The 24,983-nt window shown below is 45.1% G+C and overlaps 1 protein-coding gene across 2 annotated transcripts in view; it reads left to right on the forward strand.

Moving 5' to 3' along the window:
* Nucleotides 1-24,983, forward strand: part of BTAF1 (B-TFIID TATA-box binding protein associated factor 1) — a 927,996-nt gene that overhangs the window by 293,539 nt on the left and 609,474 nt on the right. For both annotated transcript variants that reach the window (XM_069239796.1, XM_069239795.1), the window contains exon 14: nt 6,843-6,963. In XM_069239796.1, coding sequence (XP_069095897.1) covers nt 6,843-6,963 — 121 coding nt within the window. The remainder of the gene's footprint in view (nt 1-6,842; nt 6,964-24,983) is intronic.

Consider the following 24,983-nt stretch of genomic DNA (forward strand, 5'->3'; position numbering starts at 1 on the left):
GCCGGACACCCCGACGTCGAAGAAGAGGAGACATTCTCTATTCCAGATTTGGACTCGGACGAGCCCGAGAGTGAGCAGCCGACGAGGCAACAAACCGTGAGTAAACCAGCCCTGGCAAAAACTCACCCGAAAATCATGAAGGCCCAGGGGACGCCACGGCCGACAGGCCATGGCTTTACCCGAAAGCACGGTGACCAAGCATCAGCACCGAAAAAGGCTATACAGCAGCTGAAGACATCCAACTCCGGTCGAGATACCGCCTAAGAATATACTCGCCACCGAGATACCGGCTCAGACCAGATCGGGCACCGAGAAATCGGTACCCCGAAAGCCAAAAAGGTTTCTTCGGAGCCGAAAAAGACTGCTGAAAAGGTTTCGGTGCCGAAACACCCAGCCTCGGAGCCGAAACAAAGCTCCTATACGGACGAACAGGGCCTTTCCTCACAACTACAAGGCCACAGGTTTTGAACAAGAACTGGGGATAAGTGAGCCAGACCATACCCAGAGGAGGCTCCATATACAGAAAGACACAGGGAAAATAAGTACACTTCCCACAATTAAGATGAAGCGGAAGCTCGCATTCCATGAGGCGGAAATGCAGCCAAAAGCAAAAGTGGCTAAAGAAAAAACACCACAGTTTTCTCCACAGCCATCGCCACCAGCCTCACCACATCTGTCCCCAATAGCAACACCCCCAATGGTGCAGTCACCAACGCACACAGGGATGAGCCAAGATGACCCAGATGCATGGGATCTGTACGATGCACCTGTCTCTGATAATAGTCCGGATTGCTACCCGGCAAGGCCATCACCACCAGAAGACAGTACTGCTTACATGCAGGTGGTTTCCAGGGCAGCTACTTTTCATAATGTAGCATTGCATTCAGAACCTATAGAAGATGACTTCTTGTTCAATACCCTGTCATCAACACATAACCAATACCAAAGTTTGCCAATGTTACCAGGCATGTTAAAACATGCCAAACAGGTGTTTCAAGACCCAGTCAAGAGCAGAGCTGTTACACCTAGGGTGGAAAATAAATATAAACCTCCCCCTACGGACCCTGTATACATTATGCAACAGCTGACTCCTGATTCAGTGGTAGTGGGACCAGCCCGGAAAAGGGCGAACCCACAAACTTCTGGGGACGCACCACCACCCGACAAAGAAATTAGGAAATTCGATGCTGCAGGCAAAAGGGTGGCAGCACAGGCAGTCAATCAATGGCGAATTGCCAATTCGCAGCTCTATTGGCAAGATAAGACAGGGCACATTGGGACGAAATGCAACATTTCATTGAACACCTTCCCAAAGAGTTCCAGAAGCGTGCCCAACAGGTTGTAGAGGAGAGCCAAACCATCTCCAACAATCAAATAAGGTCGGCTATGGACTCAGCAGACACGGCGGCCAGAACAGTAAACACGGCGGTCACCATTCGGAGACACGCGTGGCTACATACCTCCGGATTTAAGCCAGAGATCCAGCAGGCTGTGCTGAATATGCCTGTCAACGGACAACAATTGTTTGGGCCGGAGGTGGATAGCAATAGACAAACTAAAGAAAGACACTGACACGGCCAAAGCCATGGCCGCGCTCTACTCCCCACAGAGCAGAGGCACTTTTAGGAAGCCACACTTTAGAGGGGGGTTTCAGGCCCAAACCACAGAGCCTTCTACCTCACAGGCCAGACCCACATACCAGGGCCAATACCAAAGAGGAGGCTTCCGGGGACAATATAGGGGTGGACAGTTCCCTAAAACAAGAGGGAAATTCCAAAGCCCAAAAACCCCACAAACTAAACAGTGACTCCAATGTCACAAACCCCCAACACCAGTGGGGAGGGGGGAGGAGAGGGGGTGAAGACTCACAGATTATTACCAAAATTGGAAACACATAACTACAGACTCGTCGGTCCTAGCCATTATCAAACATGGTTATTGCATAGAATTCCTACAAATACCACCAAATGTGCCTCCTAGAGCACGCAACATGTCCAAACAGCACTTAGATCTGTTACAACTAGAAGTCCAAGCGTTGTTACAAAAAGAAGCAATAGAACTAGTACCCAATCATCAAAAAGGAACAGGTGTTTACTCCCTGTATTTCCTAATTCCAAAAAAGGACAAATCACTGAGACCCATATTATACCTCAGAACACTAAGGGGGTTATTCTAACTTTGGAGGAGGTGTTAATCCGTCCCAAAAGTGACGGATTTACCACCAGCCGTATTAAGAGTCCATTATATCCTATGGAACTCGTAATACGGCTGGTGGTATATCCGTCACTTTTGGGACGGATTAACACTCCTCCAAAGTTAGAATAACCCCCTAAATCTTTACATCAAATCATATCACTTTCACATGGTGACACTTCAAGACGAAGATCTCAAGGATGCTTACTTCCACATACCCATACATCCTTCCCACAGGAAATACTTAAGGTTTGTAATCCAAGGCGTGCATTACCAATTCAAAGTGTTACCCTTCGGGATAACAGCACCAAGAGTATTCACAAAATGCCTTGCGGTAGTAGCTGCTCATATCAGGAGGCAGCACATGCACGTATTCCCTTACTTAGACGATTGGTTAATAAAAACCAGCACTCAGCAACAGTGTCTTCAACACACAAAATACGTCATAGAAAGCCTTCACAAGCTAGGGTTCTCTATAAACTACCAAAAATCACATCTACAACCGGGTCAAATACAACAATACTTAGGAGCAACAATCAACACACAAAAAGGGATTGCCACTCCAAGTCCACAAAGGGTGTACAAGCATTCCAAAATGTAATACTAAACATGCACCCAAACCAACACTATCAAGTGAGGTTCGTGATGAAACTTCTAGGCATGATGTCTTCATGCATAGCCATTGTCCCAAACGCAAGACTACACATGCGGCCCTTACAACCGTGCCTAGCAACACAATGGACACAAGCACAGGGTCCACTTCAAGATCTAGTGTTGATAGACCGCCAAACACACTCCTCGCTTCAATGGTGGAATCCTATAAATTTAAACCAAGGGCGGCCATTCCAAGATCCTGTGCCTCAATATGTGATCACAATAGATGCTTCCATGGTAGGGTGGGGAGCACACCTCAACCAGCACAGCATACAGGGACAATGGGACGCTCAACAAAGCCAACTTCATATAAATCATCTGGAACTGCTAGCAGTATTTCTAGCATTGAAAGCATTTCAACCGTTAATAGCCCACAAACACATTCTTGTCAAAACAGACAACATGACAACAATGTATTACCTAAAACAGGGAGGGACACACTCATCACAGCTGTGTCTCTTAGCACAAAAGATTTGGCATTGGGCGATTCACAATCACATTCGCCTAATAGCACAATACATCCCAGGAATTCAAAACCAGTTAGCCGACAATCTCAGTCGAGATCACCAACAAACCCACAAATGGGAAATTCATCCCCAGATACTACAAACTTACTTTCAAAGCTGGGGAACACCACAAATAGACCTATTAGCAACAAAAGAAAATGCAAAATGCCAAAACTTTGCGTCCAGGTATCCGCACCCTCACTCCAAGGGCAATGCGTTATGGATGAGTTGGTCAGGGATATTTGCTTACGCTTTTCCCCCCTCTCCCACTCCTTCTGTATCTAGTAAACAAATTGAGTCAAAACAAACTGAAACTAATACTAACAGCACCAACTTGGGCTCGCCAGCCCTGGTACACAACACTGCTAGATCTGTCAGTAGTACCTCATATCAAACTACCAAACAGACCAGATCTATTAACACAACACAAACAGATCAGACATCCGAATCCAGCATCGCTCAATCTAGCAATCTGGTTCCTGAAATCTTAGAATTTGGACATTTAGACCTTACACAAGAATGTCTGGAGGTCATTAAACAAGCAAGAAAACCTACTACAAGACATTGTTACGCAAATAAATGGAAAAGATTTGTTTATTACTGCCATAATAATCAAATTCAACCACTACATGCGTCCGCAAAAAACATTGTAAGCTACTTATTACACTTACAAAAATCAAATCTAGCTTTTTTCGTCCATTAAAATAAATCTCACAGCAATATCTGCCTATCTGCAGATTACACATTCAACATCACTCTTTCGAATCCCAGTCACCAAAGCATTTATGGAGGGTCAAAAAAGAATCATACCCCCAAGAACACCACCAGTTCCCTCATGGAACCTCAATATTGTATTAACACGACTCATGGGTCCACCATTTGAACTCATGCACTCTTGTAAAATGCAGTACTTAACCTGGAAAGTAGCCTTCCTAATAGCTATCACATCTCTTAGAAGAGTAAGTGAAATACAAGCATTTACTATACAAGAACCCTTTATACAAATACACAAACATAGTGGTTCTATGCACAAATCCAAAAGTTATATCACCGTTCCACCTAAACCAAACAGTGGAACTCCCAGTCTTTTTTCCACAACCAGACTCAGTAGCCGAAAGAGCCTTACATACATTAGACATCAAAAGAGTACTAATGTATTACATTGATAGAACAAAACAATTTCGCAACACAAAACAATTTGTTTGTAGCCTTCCAAAAACCTCATGCAGGAAATCTAATATCCAAACAAGGCATTGCCAGATGGATAGTGAAATGTATTCAAACCTGCTATGTTAAAGCAAAGAGAGACCTGCCTATTACCCCAAAGGCACACTCCACTAGAAAGAAAGGCGCCACAATGGCCTTTCTAGGAAATATACCTATGACAGAAATATGTAAGGCAGCCACATGGTCTATGCCTCATACATTCACAAAACACTACTGTGTAGATGTGTTAACACAACAAGCCACAGTAGGACAGGCAGTATTACGAACATTATTTCAAACAACTTCAACTCCTACAGGCTAAGCCACCGCTTTTGGGGACTACCTGCTTACTAGTCTATGCACAGCATGTGTATCTGCAGCTACACATGCCATCGAACGGAAAATGTCCCTTACCCAGTGTACATCTGTTCGTGGCATGAGACCCTGCAGATTCACATGCGCCCTCCCGCCTCCCCGGGAGCCTGTAGCCGTTTTAAGTTGATAAACTATATATTATATGTTGATAAAACTTGTACATTTGTAAATTTGTAAATATATATCACTTTTAAACACATTATAAACATACATACTTACTCCATTGCATGGGCACCTTTACTATGTACACAACTCCTACCTCGCCCTCTGCTGGGAAAAACAATCTAAGATGGAGTCGACGCCCATGCGCAATAGAGGCGAAAGGGAGGAGTCCCTCGGTCTCGTGACTCGAAAAGACTTCTTCGAAGAAAAACAACTTGTAACACTCCGAGCCCAACACTAGATGGCAGGATAATGCACAGCATGTGAATCTGTAGCGTCTCATGCCACGAACAGATGTACACTGGGTAAGTGACATTTTCCATATATATATATTTTGTGTTTCCCCCTAAAAGCTTTGGGAGGACTGCTTACCTTCGACAAAGATCAAGACCACCCGAGAACAGTGGGCCTGTTCAAAAAGAGACCAACTTTAAAAATAAACCAACTCTGTCCTGAGGAACCGTGTCGTGGCCCACCGTTACTGTAAAGGTTCCCCAGCGATTCAGAGTCCACCATGGGCTGACGCCTTCCGGACTCTGCCTCAAAGCCTGCAGCCTCAAACCAGAGACTTGCGCTGACCTGCCCCGTAAGCTGTTCCCAATGCCAAAGGACACCCCTACACCTAGAGCCCCTGGGCTTTGAGGAGGTGAACTGTCAGTTTCCCTTTAACCCCTAGCATCAGAACTTGCAAGGGCAGCTATGGGTTTTCTGAGTTTTACCTCCTGGTCCGAGCTTGCAGCCTTTTTCGAAAACTGATCTCGCCCCCCCCCCTTTGATTTTCTTTGAGCGTCAAGCGCTGTGTTGGCACTTTGCACTGTCTGCCCCTGTGCCGCTAAGGTAGCAAGTTTGGTGCTACCTTGTGGGCCATCCCTCTCCTCCGCTCCTCCCGCCCACGTGTACTTACCTCAACCCCAGGAAATCATCCCCTGTCACCACTTTACTCTCCTGTGAGCAGCGCACCTTTGTTCAACCCTTGTCTCCGTTGGTTAACCTTGGTCACCCGACCCCAAATTTAAACTCTGCACCCGGCTGCCCCTGTGCCACTGTGGGTGCACTCTTGGTACGGATTTGAACCTTACCCAGTGTTGACCTAAAACCCCAAAGACTTGACTTGGAAGTTCTGTACTTACCTGCAAAAATGTATTTTTGTTTTCCTCCCATAGGTTACCATTGCTGAAATGAAAATTTGCAATGTTGATTTTTGAAACTGCAAAGTATTTATCCTTGTAATTCTACTTACCTGACTACAACGTTCTTGGGTTTGAAACCTATATACAAAAAAATATTTTTCTAAATTGGTCTCTAATTTATTCTTTGAGTGTCTCATGTATTGCCTCTCTGAGCACAAATGCTTAGTACAAAAAATGCTTAGCACTACCCTCTGATCAGCCTAACTGCCCGCCCACACTACCACAAAAATAGAGCATTAGTCCTATGTACTTTTGGCTCTGCAATACCAAACGGGGACCCACTGGACTCTCTGCACTCTGTAGTTCATTTTGGTGCACAATGCAGAGAGCCTGCTTCCTACATTTCTCTGTACTAATCAACCACTAATCCTTTTGGATTCCAGAGTAGCTTGCTACTCGCAGAAAAGTGCTTTCACTCCTCATTAGGGGTAGCAAGCCCTATATAAATACAATTAGCTTTACAATTAAAATGTTCTAATCCTTGTAAAGGTTTTATCAAATTGACATTTTACAGTGACAGCTACCTACCAGTTTAATTTTGTTTTTTTGTCAATAGGTTCCAACAATCTTTTACAGTTCTTGTACCTCGTGTATGGCCTTTTTTGCGTCACACTATTTCCTCTGTAAGAAAAGCAGCTCTTGAAACTTTGTGTACGCTGTTGTCAACACAAGATCAGGTAAGAATGTTTTGTTTAGATATTTTAGAGTGCTTAATGTCTCCTGATTTACAGTACTAGGCAAAATGCAAAAAGGGGAGTTGGAATCCAGTTGGTAAATTCTGACTTGATCAAATAGTCTTTGGTCTATGCATTTTATTGAATGAGTGGTGGAAGAGAGCAGTTCTCAGGCCTTTACTGAAAAGGTTGTAGTCTGGTTCTGCCCTTTGACTTTGGTTCCTTGAAGTCCATAGGTATCTGGATACCCAGGGATCTACCTCCACACATTTTCCGTCTGAAAGATTGTTATGGGAGGAGGTTTGACATTGATAATCACAAGACTGTTTGACACATAGCTGGTGGCAAGTCCCTGAAGGTATAACACACCTCTGCCTCTAACCCTTGGTCATGGTGCAGACTACTTAATTTTTGCTCCTGTTGAGAGTTTGTGGAGTGTTTTCAGGACTGGCTATGTGGTTGTACCTCTGCAGGTTCAAACCGTTTCTGGCCACTTAGAACATATAAAACCCTTTAATGAGGTTTTTTGGGAGCCCTACGTTGGCTTGGGAAATGGAGTAAATTTGGTTATTAACTGAAATGCTGGTTTCAGAGTTGATGTTCAGGTACCACATTCCATTTTGCCTCAGAAAGACCTTCATGCTTGTACCATATTAAAGTGAGCCAGAGATTCCTTACTAAAACCAGTTTCCTTGTATGGAATTGTCTGGACTTCTGGGAGCCTCTATGTATGCAGAGTTCTCTACTGAAGATTAGGTAGGTTTCCTACAATTTTGCCAGTTATTGAAGGTTTGATGCCACACAAGCTTACCACAATTACTATACACTGCTTTTTAAGGATATGTTCTGGTGTGTGTACTTTTTCATGATTACATAGTTTACCACTAGTAAAATAATTGAGGACGTTGTTACCAGAACATTTTGTCAACTAATCCTGCAAATGTGATTTAAAATCAAACCATCTTTAAAGTTGTTAGTGTGTTGACATCAGACCTATTTGAGCCCTTTTCATAACCTAAACTATGATTTACGTAGAAGGTGTTTGGGATCCGTAAATACATAAGTAATTGCCCGTTCCTTTTTCATTAGAATGCTTCTGAAGCAGAACCAGTGGTATTTTGCAATGAATGCATGGCCTGTGGGGCAGGATTAAATTTAGCACTCTGGTCCAGCCAGTCTTAGCTAAAATGTATTCTTATTCAGGCGAGCATGTTCCCACAGATGTCAAAGTTATTGTTTTGGCAACTATTGGCCTAATGCATACATTTAAGTTTTGGACCATCACAAAACTCTTCACTGACTCAACAAAATAACAATGTACTCTGAATACAGTTCTTTAAGAGGAATTAGGTAGCCATTGCCTCTTGAGACACAGGCTATGTGCATTCCACAAAGATTGCTAGGAGAATGCAGGGCTGCTCTCCTCCAGCAGCCCAGTTCTGACTCATGATTGCCAATTCAGTGAAACTTCTCTACTCCTGATATACCTCTGGATCTGCTGTTCATTTGCTTGCTAATTACAGGTCTCTGGATGATGGACACATCACTCGCCGACCTGATTTTCCAAATACTACAGTATCTACTGAGATCTTCTGTTTTTCTATACAGTATGGCAGGTTCCAGTGGCTCTGTTGGGGCTTCTTTTCTGGAGGACAATTATGGGAGAATGTGACAGCTTATGTTACTGGTTTGGGTTCAACACCAGTCCTTTTTTTGATGCCCAGCTGTTTTGAACCTCCTCAAGTGGGGATTATCTAAATGGAGTTATGGCCCTTCTTTTTGACCCGAGCCTCATGGCAAATCATGCTAGGTTCTGATTAGTTCCCTCATAGTAGACTCTGAAGGCCATGCTACCTCAGACAGGTTGACCTATGCAAATCTGCCTTGGTTCTGCTCCTGGAGGAACAGTCCAGTCAAATTTAAAGGTCCTGCCCAGTGGCTGGGTATATCCATCACACTGATAAACGCAAATAAGTGATGGGTGGAACGCTTGACTTAAACTCAGACATAGGCCTGGTTCTCGCTGTCACGGAACTCCAGTTAATCCCTCACTGAATTGGCATAACTAGGCCAAACCGGTCTGGGGGTTGCTTGTGTTCCTGTTTAGAGGGCACCTGCAGTGGATAGTTTGGGCTGTGCTGTTTCTATTGGAGCAGGCCCAATGAGGACTGTATTGTCAATCATGCCACCTCAGACAAGAACTAGCCATATTCAATGGACTGGTGTGCAGCCTTAGTAATTACTCTTGGCTGAGGTTAATTCAAGCTTCATTTTTTTCCTCCTTTGTGTATCAAGTTGCATGCTTTTATAGAAGCTTCATAGTTCTTTTCTTCCTCATTGGTCTTCAAGATTGTTTTTCTTTAAAATGCTACACAAGGAGTCTCCATCTTTTTCGATAGCAAGAGTTACTTCTAACTGATGAAAATACTTCTGAGCTCCTAATGTCTTCGCCAATTGTTACAGTAGTGACCACATCAAAGACAGTCACATTGGTGTACACACCTTGCAGAATTACTAGTCATGACCACCAAGACGAATGTCACAATACTGAGTGATGCCAAAATATCACAGCCAGAAGGTTGACTAATATATATGTTCGGTGGCATGTGTAGCTGCAGAGACACATGCTGTGCATTATCCTGCCATATAGTGTTGGGCTCGGAGTGTTACATGTTTTTTTTTCTTTGAAGAAGTCTTTTCGTGTCACGAGACTGAGGGATTCCTCCCTTTCGGCTCCATTGCGCATGGGCATCGACTCAATCTTAGATTCTTTTTTTGCCGCCATCGGGTTCGGACGTGTTCCTCTTCGCTCCGTATTTCGAATCGGGAAAGTTAGCTAAATTCTAAAAAATTTGACGGTATTGTTCTCGCTCGGTACATGATTAGTGTTATTGTATCGGCACAGACAGCAAGAGTGCTCCGGCGGCCCTTCGGGGCTTCTGTTCTTCACCGGGGCCTGGTTGACCCGACCACATCCATCGTCGAAGACTAATGGACCGGACCCCCTTCCGCTTCTGTCCGAAGTGTCATTTGAAGTATCCCTATACAGACCAGCACCTGGTCTGTAATCTTTGTTTATCACCGGAACACAGGGAGGATACTTGCGAGGCTTTTCGAGCGTTTCGATCTAAAAAGACCCTACGAGATCGACGAGCAAGAAGACTTCAAATGGCATCGACATCGAGAGAGCAACTCGGAAAGGAGGAAAGAATTTCCATCCAGGGATCGGACTCGGACGAATCCGAAAGTGACCGAACCTCGACGGTGCAGCGAACAGTGAGTAAACCTGCCCGTCCAAAACTCACACAAAGATCTTTAAGGCCAAGGGGACGCCACCGCCAACAGGCCATGGCTTAACCCATTGAAAAGAAGGTGACCAAACATCGGCACCGAAAAAGGCCAGGGATTTGCCGAAGACTTCCGACTCCAGTCGAGAATCCGGCACCGAACGCTCTCGACACCGAGAGTTCGACTCACCCAAAGTGAGAAAAATATCGACTCACCCAAAGTGAGAAAAATATAATCGGAACCAAAAAAGACAATATCTGAAACCTCAGTACCAAACAAAACGGCTTCGGAGCCAAAACTAAACTCTTACGCAGAAGAGCAAGGACTTTCCAGCCAAACGAAGGAAAGACCTAGGTTTGAGCAGGAATTAAGTATGAACGAACTGGACCATACACAAAGGAGGTTGCATATCCAGAAATAGACTGGAAAAATACAAACTCTCCCAGTCAAGTTCAAAAGAAAACTGGCATTTCAGGAGGCAGAAATGCAGCCTAAAACAAAGGTGGCTAGAGAAAAATCCCCACCACCAAGGTTTTCATCACAACCGTTCCCACCACACTCACCACAACTGTGTCCAGTGGGAACACCTTTAATGCAGTCACCCACACATACAGGGATGACACTGGATGATGCTGATGCATGGGACCTTATATGATGCACCAGTATCGGATAACAGTCCAGATTGTTATCCAACAACGCCGTCACCACCAGAGGACAGTACTGCATATACACAGGTACTATCCAGGGCATCTATGTTCCACAACGTAGCAATGCATTTGGAGCCAATAGAGGATGATTTCCTGTTTAACACCTTGGCATCCACCCACGCTTCCTATCCGAGTCTGCCAATGCTCCCGGGTATGCTCAAACACGCCAAACAAGTATTCCAGGAGCCAGTTAAAGGAAGGGCTATCACGCCTAGGGTGGAGAAAAAGTACAAGCCCCCCCCCCCCCCCAACGGATCCGGTGTTCATAACACAACAACTTACACCGGACTCCGTGGTTGTAGGAGCGGCAAGGAAGAGAGCAAACTCTGTCGTCAGGAGACTCTCCACCACTTGACAAAGAGAGCAGAAAGTTTGACACAGCGGGCAAATGAGTGGCAACACAAGCAGCCAATCAATGGCGGATCGCTTATTCACAAGCCCTACTTGCTCGCTACGACAGGGCACACTGGGACGAGATGCAACACATTATACAACACTTGCCTAAAGAACACCAGAAGCGTGCCTAGCAGGTTGTGGAAGGACAGGCCATATCCAACAACCAGATAAGGTCCGCACTGGACTCGGCAGACAAGGCAGCACAAAAACGGCCAACACAGCGGTAATCATTCACAGGCATGCATGGTTAAGAAGCTCTGGATTCAAGCCAGAAATCCAACAAGCAGTGTTGAACATGCCATTTAACCAAGAACAATTGTTTGGGCCAGAAGTGGACACAGCAATTGAAAAGTTAAAAAAAAGACACGGACAAAGCCATGGGCGCGCTCTACTCCCCACAAGTCAGAGGCACCTTTTTAGAAAACCACAATTCAGAGGAGGTTTTCGACAGCAAACACCAGAGCCTTCCACCTCTCAAACCAGACCCACCTATCAGGCACAATATCAGAGGGTAGGGTTTTGTGGTTCCTACAGAGGACAATTCCCGAGAGGAAGGGGAAAGTTCCAGGCAACCAAACCAAGCCAGACCAAACAGTGACTTCAATGTCACAAAACCCCAACACTTATCACCAGTGGGGGGGAAGACTAACCGCATATTATCAAAACTGGACACATATTAGCACAGACGCATGGGTGCTATCAATTATCCAACATGGTTATTGCATAGAATTCAAAGATTTCCCGCCAGATGTGCCACCAAGGGCACACAATCTGTCCAAACACTTACACCTGTTACAAATAGAAGTGCAAGCACTATTACAAAAACAAGCAATAGAGCTAGTACCCAACCATCAGAAAGGAACAGGTGTCTACTCACTATTTCCTAATTCCAAAAAAGGACAAAACGTTAAGACCTATCTTAGATCTCAGAACACTGAATCTCTTCATCAAATCAGACCACTTCCACATGGTAACATTTCTAGACGTGGTTCCCTTACTAAAAAAGGAGGACTACTACATGTCAACATTAGATCTCAAGGATGCATATTTCCACATACCCATCCATCCTTCTCACAGAAAATACTTAAGGTTTGTAATGCACGGCGTACACTATCAATTCAAAGTGCTACCGTTCGGGATAACAGCCCCAAGGGTATTCACAAAATGCCTAGCAGTAGTAGCGCTCACATAAGGAGACAGCACATGCACGTATTCCCATATTTAGACGTCTGGCTAATAAAAACCAACACTCATCAACAGTGTCTTCTTCACATGCAATACGTCATAGAAACTCTACACAAACTAGGGTTCTCTATAAATGACCAGAAATCACATCTGCAACCATCCCAAACACAACAATACTTGGGAGCAACACTCGGCACGCAAAAGGCAATTGCCACTCCAAGCCCACAAAGGGTCCAAGCGTTCCAAAATATAACATCAAACATACAGTCAAACCAACACTACCCAGTAAGGTTTGTAATGAAACTTCTATGCATGATGTCTTCATGCATAGCCATTGTCCCAAATGCAAGATTACACATGCGGCCCTTACAACAGTGCCTAGCAAAACAATGGACATAAGCACAGGGTCAACTTCAAGATCTAGTGTTGATAGACCGCCAGACACACTTCTCGCTTCAATGGTGGAACCCTATACATTTAAACAAAGGGCGGCCATTCCAAGACCCAGTGCCTCAAGCTGTTATCACAACAGATGCTTCCATGATGGGATGGCAAGAACACTTCAACAAGCACAGCATCCAGGGTCAATGGGACAATCAACAAAAACAACTTCACATAAATCATTTGGAACTGCTAGCAGTGTTTCTAGCATTAAAAGCATTTCAACCACTGGTAGCCCACAAAGACATTCTTGTCAAAAACGACATGACAACAATGTATTATCTCAGCAAACAAGGGGGGACACACTCATCACAACTGTGTCTCTTAGCACAAAAGATTTGGCATTGGGCAGTTCACAATCATTCACCTGATAGCACAATACATACCAGGTATTCAGAATCAGTTAGCCGACCATCTCAGTCGAGATCACCAGCAAACTCACGAATGGGAAATTCATCCCCAGATCCTACAGGATCACTTCATCCGCTGGGGAACACCAAACATAGACCTATTTACAACAAAAGAAAACACAAAATGCCAAAACTTCGCGTCCAGGTACCCACACCCTCAGTCCAAGGGCAATGCACTATGGATCAGTTGGTTAGGGATATTTGCTTATGCTTTCCCCCTCTCCCACTAATTCCTTATCTGGTCAACAAACTCAGTCAAAACAAACTCAAACTAATACTCATAGCACCAACCTGGGCTCGCCAACCGTGGTACACAACACTGTTTGACTTATCAGTAGTACCTCACATCAAATTATCAAACATACCAGATCTGTTAACACAACACAAACAACAGATCAGACACCCGAATCCAGCATCGCTCAATCTAGCAATCTGGCTCCTGAAGTCTTAGAATTCGGACATTTAAACCTTACACAAGAGTGTATGGAAGTCATTAAACAAGCTAGAAAACCTACAACAAGACATTGTTACGCAAACAAATGGAAAAGATTTGTTTGCTACTGCCACACTAATCAAATTCAACCACTACACGCCTCCACAAAGGACATTGTAAGCTACTAATTACACTTACAAAAGTCTAATCTAGCATTCTCTTCCATTGAAATACATCTCACTGCAATATCTGCCTATCTGCAGATTACACATACAACATCGCTTTTTAGAATACGAGTCATTAAAGCATTTATGGAGGGACTAAAAAATCATACCCCCAAGGACACCACCAGTACCTTCGTGGAACCTCAATATTGTATTAACACGACTCATGGGCCCACCATTCGAACCCATGCATTCTTGGGAATTGCAATACCTGACTTGGAAAGTAGCATTTCTAATAGCGATCACATCACTTAGAGTAAGTGAGATACAAGAATTTACTATTCAAGAACCCTTTATACAAATACATAAACATAAAGTGGTTCTCGGTACAAATCCCAAATTCTTACAAAAGGTCATATCACTATTCCACCTAAACCAAACTGCGGAACTCCCAGTCTTCTTTCTGCAATCAGACTTGGTAGCCGAAAGAGCCTTACATACATTAGACATAAAAAGAGCACTAATGTATTACATTGACCGAACAAAACAATTTTGTAAAACAAAACAATTGTTTGTAGCCTTCCAAAAACCTCATGCAGGTAATCCTATATCCAAACAAGGCATTGCCAGATGGATAGTTAAATGTATTCAAACTTGGTATATTAAAGCAAAAAGATTTACCCATTACACCAAGAGCATATTCCACCAGGAAGAAAGGCACCACAATGGCTTTTCTTGGGAATATACCTATGACAGACATTTGTAAGGCAGCCACCTGGTGTACGCCTCATACATTCACTAAGCAATACTGTGTAGATGTGTTAGCAACGCAACAAGCCACAGTAGGACAGGCTGTATTAAGAACATTATTTCAGACATCTTCAACTCCTACAGGCTAAACCACCGCTTTTGGGGAGATTACTGCTTGTTAGTCTATGCACAGCATGTGTATCTGCAGCTACACATGCCACTGAACGGAAAATGTCACTTACCCAGTGTACATCTGTTTGTGGTATGAGAGCTGCAGATTCACATGGCCCTCCCACCTCCCCAGTAGCCTGTAGCCGTTATTAGTTGAATGAAAATTGTAAATTTGTAAATAATTATTCTTTTGATACACATTAAGTACATACCTACTCCATTGCATGGGCACATCTAGTATACTCACAACTCCTACCTCACCCTTCGCGGGGAAAACAATCTAAGATGGAGTTGACGCCCATGCGCAATGGAGCCGAAAGGGAGGAGTCCCTCGGTCTTGTGACTCGAAAATACTTCTTCGAAGAAAAACAACTTGTAACACTCTGAGCCCAACACTAGATGGCAGGATGATGCACAGCATGTGAATCTGCAGCGTCTCATGCCACGAACAGATGTACACTGGGTAAGTGACGTTTTCCATATATATATATATATATATATATATCTCTAGAGAGATTAACTATTATAAACTCAAACTCTATGTACCCTGAAGATCTTCTTAGCTTCAAGATTAATAGAAGTGAAGAATGTAAATAAAAAAATAAAACTAGACAAACCTATGTTTACTTACGTTTATATTGTAGCATATATTACGGATTAAATATTTTGACTGGATGATATTTAAAATTGAAATGGTAGACACAACAGCGAGTGTCCTCTGGCACAAAAGAAATACCAGAGCTATAAATCTCCACAGCTCTATATCAACTATCATTTGAAGAGCAACTTAAGTATACTTTGAATTTTTATTTATTTTGTTTTCAAGCAATAGCTTATGTTTCTCAAAATACATTGTTTTCTATCAAATATGCATTTTCCATTTTGGGTTAACACACACAACATCTTGCCTGTCTGTTAAAATAAAGAAAACACCATTTGTCTCCGGTTTCATGCTTAGTCTCTAAATGTCAACTTGTGATTTCCATAATACACATGCATGACATAGATTCTGACCCATCATACCAGGCTTCACCATCACGTCAGGAATGCTCACCATAGTGCCAAAGATACCTACATCATGCCATTGATGCTAACACTGTCAGGGCCACAGTTATGTCACTGCTAATGCTAATACTCCCCACATCATATCAGCCCTGGACATTATTGTTCTAAAGATAGTCACAATTATGTGATACATGGCCACAGTTAAGCCAACAATATTCAGTTATGTAAGGATATATGCCAGTATTTCATGATTAGTCCAAGGATGCCCACTGTATGCCATCTTTTACCATTATAATGCCAGTGCAAAAATGGCAGATGGATTCATTGTGGTCGAAACTATCCCCTTTTATTGGCAGCTTCCGATACATTTAGTGCTCCCTGATACCAGGAATGCCTTGCAGGAAGCAATGATTTCTTTCAAGGGGGACAAAATGTGAGACACATACACAGAACATTTACATAAACGCACACAAACATATAAGCAAATACAAATGCATGCACTCACCATTCCCACTGTCCGAAATACACAATACCATTATGGGTCTGCTCTCTATCCAGCCTTTGCTCTCTTTGCCTGCAGGGTTGCTAACTTATGGTTCTCACTCACTTTCATTCAGTCTCAGTCCCACACTCCACTGAAATCCACCACACTCTACTGAATCTACAATCTATTATTGACTCCTTTTCTCTCTGTTTTAACTACAGCTGTATGATCGATGGAGTGGGCCTTGCAAAGTAGCCATTCTTTGTTACTGTTTAAAATGACCATATTTTGCTTAGTATTACCCCAGCTTTTTACCTAGACTATTTTGTTGGCCATATGACTCTGTGCACTTTACTCCTGGTAACCAGGAGTAAAGAGCTTGTGCTCCCCATTTTAATATGGTTGAGTGGAAAAAGGGTGTATTAATATAGTGTGTTTGTGCAACTTCACCGTGTAATACACGGACTTGCCCCTTCAGGACTCTTGGGTTTTGTTTGTCCAATCATCATATCAACACTGGGTAGCTGTGGTTCTGATCAGCAAGGCTTACACAAAGGTACATGTGTAAAGTATATAAACGGCACCAAAACAGTTTATAAAATTAGACTGTGTTTTTATGTATTTTTAAATACCACAACAACAAAAGATCCACTGGAGGGTATAGAATTTACAAGATACGGTAGGTCACTTTTTGAGCAAATGTTGGGCAGGTTGTAATGCAGTCGGTTAGGGTCACTTGGGGGTGACCACCATCTCTGGCAGGGAGGGACCAGCAAGGCTCCCAGAAAGCGTTAACTCCTCAGAAGAAGCAGTCTTCTAGCTGCCCAATCACTTTATCCTCGTTCAATAGATTCCTATGAAAGTGGTCCTTGTGCTGAGGATACAGGTCGCATGAAGATGCTCAAGGATGATGTGGATGCAATGCGATTGATAGGGGTCTTTCTGCATGGATTCCACAATCCATGAAGGTGGCAAGGAGGTCCTGGACACAGGGTTTGACTTCCCACAAGGTCGTCTCTGGTCTGGCCGAAGTCCATTCACCACTGGGCTACTAGTCACCTGGTGTCGCAGTCACAGCCAAATCCTTCTATGGGCAGTAGCTTGCCTTCTGGGTGACCAAGCTGCACTAGCTGGGACTAGTCTTTGTACCTGGTGCTGCACGACGACAGGGAGCGGTGATTTAGGGATCTGGGCCATCACTCACCCTTACCAGGCTTCTTCAGCTGTTGTGTTCCTGTGCTGCGAGCAGGAGACCAGTTGGCTGACCCTTGGAATCTTTGTTTTGGCTGTGATCTGTAGACGACTTCTCCATGAGCAGGCACAGTATCTCATCGTTAGCCAGCCGGTGAAGTTCACGCTAGTGTAGCCTCTCTTCGCCAGGAACTTGGTGCAATAGAGCAGTCCTTCTTTGGTCCTTCAGGTCCAGTGAAGAGCTAAGATCTGGGTGCCAGGGGTGCTATATTTATGTACAGAAAAAGACCTCTTGGTTGTATGCAGTTGGTAGCCAAGGGGCAACCGGGTTCCCTCCCTCCTGAAGACTAATTCCTGCAAACCCCTGATGCACCATTCTGCCACCTTCCAAAATATCGAAACCCCTCTCTCAGCAGCCAGAGCTCCTTAGCCCAAACCAGAGATGTGGATGCCAATCGGCTACACCGCCCTGGAAAACAAGTTTGACAGCTGACTTCCTCTTCCCTGTCCCTAGTGACAGCCAGCCTACCAATACAATAGAACAGCCCCTCTCCCAAGTGTTATTCATTTTCCCTTTAAAGGCGGCTTAGCCTTTGAAGCTCGCCTTTGATGCTAAAATTCCTCAACGTCCTGCTTGGCGGAGGTAACTCCTCCAGTGGCACGCCCCTACTATTTTTCCTGGGAGTCATTAGCATGTCTCCCCAGGACAGCAGAAAGCAGTCTGCACGATGCACCCAAGAACAACAGTAAACTGTTTCTGGAAAACCTGGACAACTTAAAGTAGCTACTTCTAAAGTTGCACCAGTGACATTAAATTAGATTTACTGCATTGATTATTTTTATGCCTTACAGTACCAACTTTAGTAGTCCCATTGAGACGTTAACAGGGCTGAGATGTCTGCCTGTAACTGTACTATTCAATGGAGCTGCTAGCTTTTCAGTGGTAAAAACATTTAGGGTTTTTAATGCTGGAACATGTAAAAGTACATGTTCTACTCTCTTACCATACTGCACCCTGCCTTGTGGTTCGTTAGGTCTAGCTTAGGTGTGACTTGCATATATTAGAAAGGGAGGTTTGAACTTTGCCGTTATCTTAAATGGCAAAGTCGAATTAGCAGTTTAAAACTGCCCTTCCTGTCTGCAGTGGCAGACTGAGAGCCATGTTTTACCTTGTCCCATTCGGGGTGGCACAACAAGTGCTGCAGTCCCTGAGGAACACTAACTTACAGGCTCTGAGTACCCCTGTACCATATACTAGGGAAGCACAATTAAGTTAAGCTATGCCAATTGGGGCAAGCCAGTTAAACAGGCACCATTTTAAGGGTCAAAGCACATGCACTGAGTCCTATTTAGCAGGGCTCAGGGCATTTCAGAGTTAGTGCACCAGTACCTAGTAGTCAAAATGGAGACAGGAAGTGTGGGTAAACTTCGAAAAAGCCAGTTAACTTTGCTAGAAAAAAATCCTGTGTGGCACAAAGCATGCCCAGGACATGTAAGTTAAATGACACTAGTGGGTTGCAGCACCACTACAGTGCCAACCACTATAGTGACAGAGTAAAATCTCTCTCCAGGCATACTACTCTGATGTGAATGTGCAGTTTTAAACTGCCAATTCAGCCTGTCAAAATAAACCCTTTTGACATGCCTAAACCTTCATTTTAAATATCGTCACCCTCTAATGTAGACCCTTTTCCCAGAGGGTAAGGTGCATGATATTTGAAGTAGGACATGTAAACGTTTAATATTCCAATTGTCCTTAAAGAAAATTGCTTCTTGCTTTTTCACTCTAGCAAGATTAGATGCTTCCACAAGGAAACCCTGGATTCTATTGTAACACCTTATAATGCTAATTATGAATTGGTAAGGGCTAGAGAAACATTTTTAATAGTTAAACAAAATCTAGTTTATTGGTAAAGTTGACTTTCATCTATTACAGAAAAGGTCTGTTATTAAAGATAACTTTTGCCTGCCTAAAGCCTCTTGAGATCTTTCCTTCACGATTCGGTATTCACCAGTCACTTGGCAGCTTGATGGCTCCTTGATGTGTGCACTGCTCCTGGGGCAGAAACAATTGGGCTTGGATGTAGGGAGGAGTTTTCTTCTTTTTGACTGGATGTTCTGGGGGCTCTGTGCAGACCCTAGTTGCACTTCAAAGAGTCCCCTGTTACTGGCAGATGTATCTCACACCAGGTTCTGCTCCCTTTTTACGCTTCTGGCCAGCCGGGCACCAAACCCAGTGGGAGTGAAAGCTGCCCCAGAACTAGTTTAGGATGATTACTGTGGTGGGGCTTTGAGCATCCTCTGACATTATTGTTAAACCTGCTTGAATGTTACATCCTGATTAAGGGTTTTACTTAAATATTTGGTGCTCACTTCATATGTGGGGAAAGAGAATGCCAAGAATTTGTGTGTAGCCACTGTCTGTGTGCTGAAAGCTCCGCTTTGATTTTAACAGACTTCTGTCACTTACTTTGTGGGAGTTATAGGGACTACATAAAACTGGATTTGAATGGTAAATGCGGAACGACATTAGGATTAACATAGTACCCTCCTTATGCACCCCCACCACTCAGAGCCCAAGTTTAGTGTGGAAGAAAACATCTGACATTTTGAAAATACCCATAGTGGGTCTCGTTATCCATGGGAACCTTTCCCACATTGGTAAGGGTGTCCCCAAGGGCCATTCCCATCCATTAACTCATGGCAGACATAAACGTGGCACCTCCAAGCATTTATCTTAGAACTCTCCTGGACCTGTGGAAAATCAGAAGGGGACTGTAGGAAGTTGGCTCTGTATGCACTATTTCAAAGTAAGGAATAGTATGCACAGAGTCCAAGGGTTCCCCTTAGAGGTAAGATAGTGGCAAAAAGAGAATTCTAATGCTCTATTTTGTGGTAGTGTGGTCGAGCAGTAGGCTTATCAAAGGAGTAGTGTTAAGCATTTGTTGTACACACCCAGGCAATAAATGAGGAACACAGACCATTCCAGGCCAATAGGTTTTTGTATAGAAAAATATATTTTCTTAGTTTATTTTAAGAACCACAGGTTCAAATTCTACATGTAATACTTTGCATGAAAGGTATTGCAGGTAAGTACTTTAGGAACTTTGAATAATCACAATAGCATATATACTTTTCAAATAAAACACATATAGCTATTTTAAAACTAGACAGTGCAATTTTCACAGTTCCTAGGGGAGGTAAGTAATTGTTAGTTCTTGCAGGTAAGTAAACCACCTACGGGGTTCAAGTTTGGGTCCAAGGTAGCCCACCGTTGGGGGTTCAGAGCAACTCCAAAGTTACCACACCAGCAGCTCAGGGCCGGTCAGGTGCAGAGTTCAAAGTGGTACCCAAAACGCATAGGCTTCAATGGAGAAGGGGGTGCCCCGGTTCCAGTCTGCCAGCAGGTAAGTACCCGCGTCTTCGAAGGGCAAACCAGGGGGGTTTTGTAGGGCACCGGGGAGGACACAAGTTAGCACAGAAAGTACACCCTCAGCAGCACGGGGGCGGCCGGGTGCAGTGTGCAAACACACGTCTGGTTTTCAATTGGAATCAATGGGAGACCAAGGGGTCTCTTCAGCGATGCAGGCAAGTGGGGGACTCCTCGGGGTAGCCACCACCTGGGCAAGGGAGAGGGCCTCCTGGGGGTCACTCCTGCACTGGAGTTCCGATCCTTCAGGTCCTGGGGGCTGCGGGTGCAGGGTCTTTTCCAGGCGTCGGGATCTGAGAGTCAGGCAGTCGCGGTCAGAGATTCCCTCTGCAGGCGTCGCTGTGGGGGCTCAGGGGGGACAACTTTGGTTACTCACAGTCTTGGAGTCGCCGGGGGGGTCCTCCCTGAAGTGTTGTTTCTCCACAAGTCGAGCCGGGGGCGTCGGGTGCAGAGTTGCAAGTCTCACGCTTCTGGCGGGAAACGCGGTGGTCTTGAAGTTGCTTCTTTGGAAACAAAGTTGCAGTCTTTGGTGAACAGGGCCGCTGTTCTCTGGAGTTTCTTGGTCCTTCTAGAGCAGGGCAGTCCTCTGAGGATTCAGAGGTCGCTGGTCCTGGGGAAAGCGTCGCTGGAGCAGTTTTCTTCCAAAGGGGGGAGACAGGCCGGTAGGGCTGGGGCCAAAGCAGTTGGTGTCTCTGTCTTCTCTGCAGGGTTTTTCAGCTCAACAGTCCTCTTCTTTTTAGGTTGCAGGAATCTGAGTTCCTAGGTTCAGGGAAGCCCCTAAATACAGAATTTAGGGGTGTGTTTAGGTCAGGGTGGGCAGTAGCCAATGGCTACTAGCCCTGAGGGTGGCTACACCCTCTTTGTGCCTCCTCCCAAGGGGAGGGGGTCACATTCCTATCCCTATTGGGGGGGATCCTCCATCTGCAAGATGGAGGATTCCTAAAAGTCAGTCATTTCAGCTCAGGTTGCCTTAGGGGCTGTCCTGACTGGTCAGTGACTCCTCCTTGTTTTTCTCATTATCTCCTCCGGCCTTGCCGCCAAAAGTGGGGCTGTGGCCGGAGGGGGCGGGCAACTCCACTAGCTGGAATGACCTGTGGCGCTGTAACAAAGGGGGTGAGCCTTTGAGGCTCACCGCCAGGTGTTACAGCTCCTGCAAGGGGGAGGTGATAAGCATCTCCACCCAGTGCAGGCTTTGTTACTAGCCACAGAGTGACAAAGGCACTCTCCCCATGTGGCCAGCAACATGTCTCGAGTGTGGCAGGCTGCTAAAACCAGTCAGCCTACACGGGTAGTTGGTTAAGGTTTCAGGGGGCACCTCTAAGGTGCCTTCTGGGGTGTATTTTACAATAAAATGTACACTGGCGTCAGTGTGCATTTATTGTGCTGAGAAGTTTGATACCAAACTTCCCAGTTTTCAGTGTAGCCATTATGGTGCTGTGGAGTTCGTGTTTGACAGACTCCCAGACCATATACTCTTACGGCTACCCTGCACTTACAATGTGTAAGGTTTGGCTTGGACACTGTAGGGGGACAGTGCTCATGCACTTGTGCCCTCACCTATGGTATAGTGCACCCTGCCTTAGGGCTGTAAGGCCTGCTAGAGGGGTGACTTATCTATACTGCATAGGCAGTGTGAGGTTGGCATGGCACCCTGAGGGGAGTGCCATGTCGACTTACTAGTTTTGTCCTCACCAGCACACACAAGCTGGCAAGCAGTGTGTCTGTTCTGGGTGAGGGGTCCCCCAGGGTGGCATAAGATATGCTGCAGCCCTTAGAGACCTTCCCTGGCATCAGGGCCCTTTGTACCAGGGATACCAGTTACAAGGGACTTACCTGGATGCCAGGGTGTGCCAATTGTGGATACAAAAGTACAGGTTAGGGAAAGAACACTGGTGCTGGGGCCTGGTTAGCCGGCCTCAGCACACTTTCAATTCAAAACATAGCATCAGCAAAGGCATAAAGTCAGGGGGTAACCATGCCAAGGAGGCATTTCCTTACACCCCCCCCCCAAACAAAAGAGGATGAGACTAACCTTTCCCTAGAGAGTCTTCATTTTCTAAGTGGAAGAACCTGGAAAGGCCATCTGCATTGGCATGGGCAGTCCCAGGTCTGTGTTCCACTATAAAGTCCATTCCTTGTAGGGAGATGGACCACCTCAACAGTTTTGGATTTTCACCTTTCATTTGCATCAGCCATCTGAGAGGTCTGTGGTCAGTTTGAACTACAAAGTGAGTACCAAAGAGGTGTGGTCTCAGCTTCTTCAGGGACCAAACCACAGCAAAGGCCTCCCTCTCAATGGCACTCCAACGCTGCTCCCTGGGGAGTAACCTCCTGCTAATGAAAGCAACAGGCTGGTCAAGGCCATCTTCATTTGTTTGGGACAAAACTGCCCCTATCCCATGTTCAGAGGCATCTGTCTGCACAATGAACTGCTTGGAGTAATCTGGAGCTTTTAGAACTGGTGCTGTGCACATTGCTTGTTTCAGGGTGTCAAAGGCCTGTTGGTATTCTACAGTCCAGTTTACCTTCTTGGGCATTTTCTTGGAGGTGAGTTCTGTGAGGGCTGTCACTATGGATCCATATCCCTTCACAAACCTCCTGTAATACCCAGTCAAGCCAAGGAATGCCCTGACTTGAGTCTGGGCTTTTGGAGCTGCCCAGTCCAGAATAGTCTGGATCTTAGGCTGGAGTGGCTGAACTTGGCCTCCACCTACAAGGTGTCCCAAGTAAACCACAGTTCCCTGCCCTATCTGGCATTTGGATGCCTTGATAGAGAGGCCTGCTGATTGCAGAGCCTTCAAAACCTTCTTCAGGTGGACCAGGTGATCCTGCCAGCTGGAGCTAAAGACAGCAATATCATCAAGATAAGCTGCAGTAAAGGACTCCAAACCAGCAAGGACTTGATTCACCAACCTTTGGAAGGTGGCAGGGGCATTCTTTAAACCAAAGGCCATAACAGTAAACTGATAATGCCCATCAGGAGTGGAGAATGCTGTCTTTTATTTTGCTCCAGGTGCCATTTTCATTTGCTAGTACCCTGCTGTTAAGTCAAAGGTACTTAAGAATTTGGCAGCACCTAATTTATCAATCAGTTCATCAGCCCTTGGAATGGGATGGGCATCTGTCTTGGTGACAGAATTAAGTCCTCTGTAGTCCACACAACCTCCTCTCTCTTTCCATCTTTGGTGTGAGGTTTGGGGACTAAGACCACTGGGCTAGCCCAGGGGCTGTCAGAGTGCTCAATTACTCCCAATTCCAGCATCTTGTGGACTTCCACCTTGATGCTTTCCTTAACTTGGTCAGCCTGTCTCAATATTTTGTTTTTGACAGGCATGCTGTCTCCTGTGTCCACATCATGGGTACACAGGTGTGTCTGACCAGGGGTTAGGGAAAAGAGCTCAGCAAACTGTTGCAGGACCTTCCTACAGTCAGATTGCTGTTGGCCAGAGAGGGTGTCTGAATAGATCACTCCATCTACTGAACCATCTTTAGGGTTGGATGAGAGGAGATCAGGGAGAGGCTCACTCTCGGCCTCCTGGTCCTCATCTGTTACCATTAACAGATTCACATCAGCCCTATCCTGGAAGAGCTTAAGGCGGTTCACATGGATCACCCTCTTGGGGCTCCTGCTAGTGCCTAGGTCCACCAGGTAGGTGACCTGACTCTTCTTCTCTAGCACTGGGTAAGGGCCACTCCATCTGTCCTGAAGTGCCCTGGGGAGCCACAGGCTCCAGAACCCAGACTTTCTGCCCTGGTTGAAATTCAACCATTGCAGCCTTTTGGTCATACCAAAACTTCTGGAGCTGTTGGCTGGCCTCAAGGTTTTTACTTGCCTTTTCCATGTACTCAGCCATCCTTGAATGTAGGCCAAGTACATAGTCCACTATGTCTTGTTTAGGCTCGTGAAAGAAGGCTGGGAGAGATCTCTTCATAAGAGCTAGTGGTCCCCTTACAGGGTGGCCAAACAG

The sequence above is a fragment of the Pleurodeles waltl genome, chromosome 6 (assembly GCF_031143425.1).
Source record: "Pleurodeles waltl isolate 20211129_DDA chromosome 6, aPleWal1.hap1.20221129, whole genome shotgun sequence".
Classification (NCBI taxonomy): domain Eukaryota; kingdom Metazoa; phylum Chordata; class Amphibia; order Caudata; family Salamandridae; genus Pleurodeles; species Pleurodeles waltl.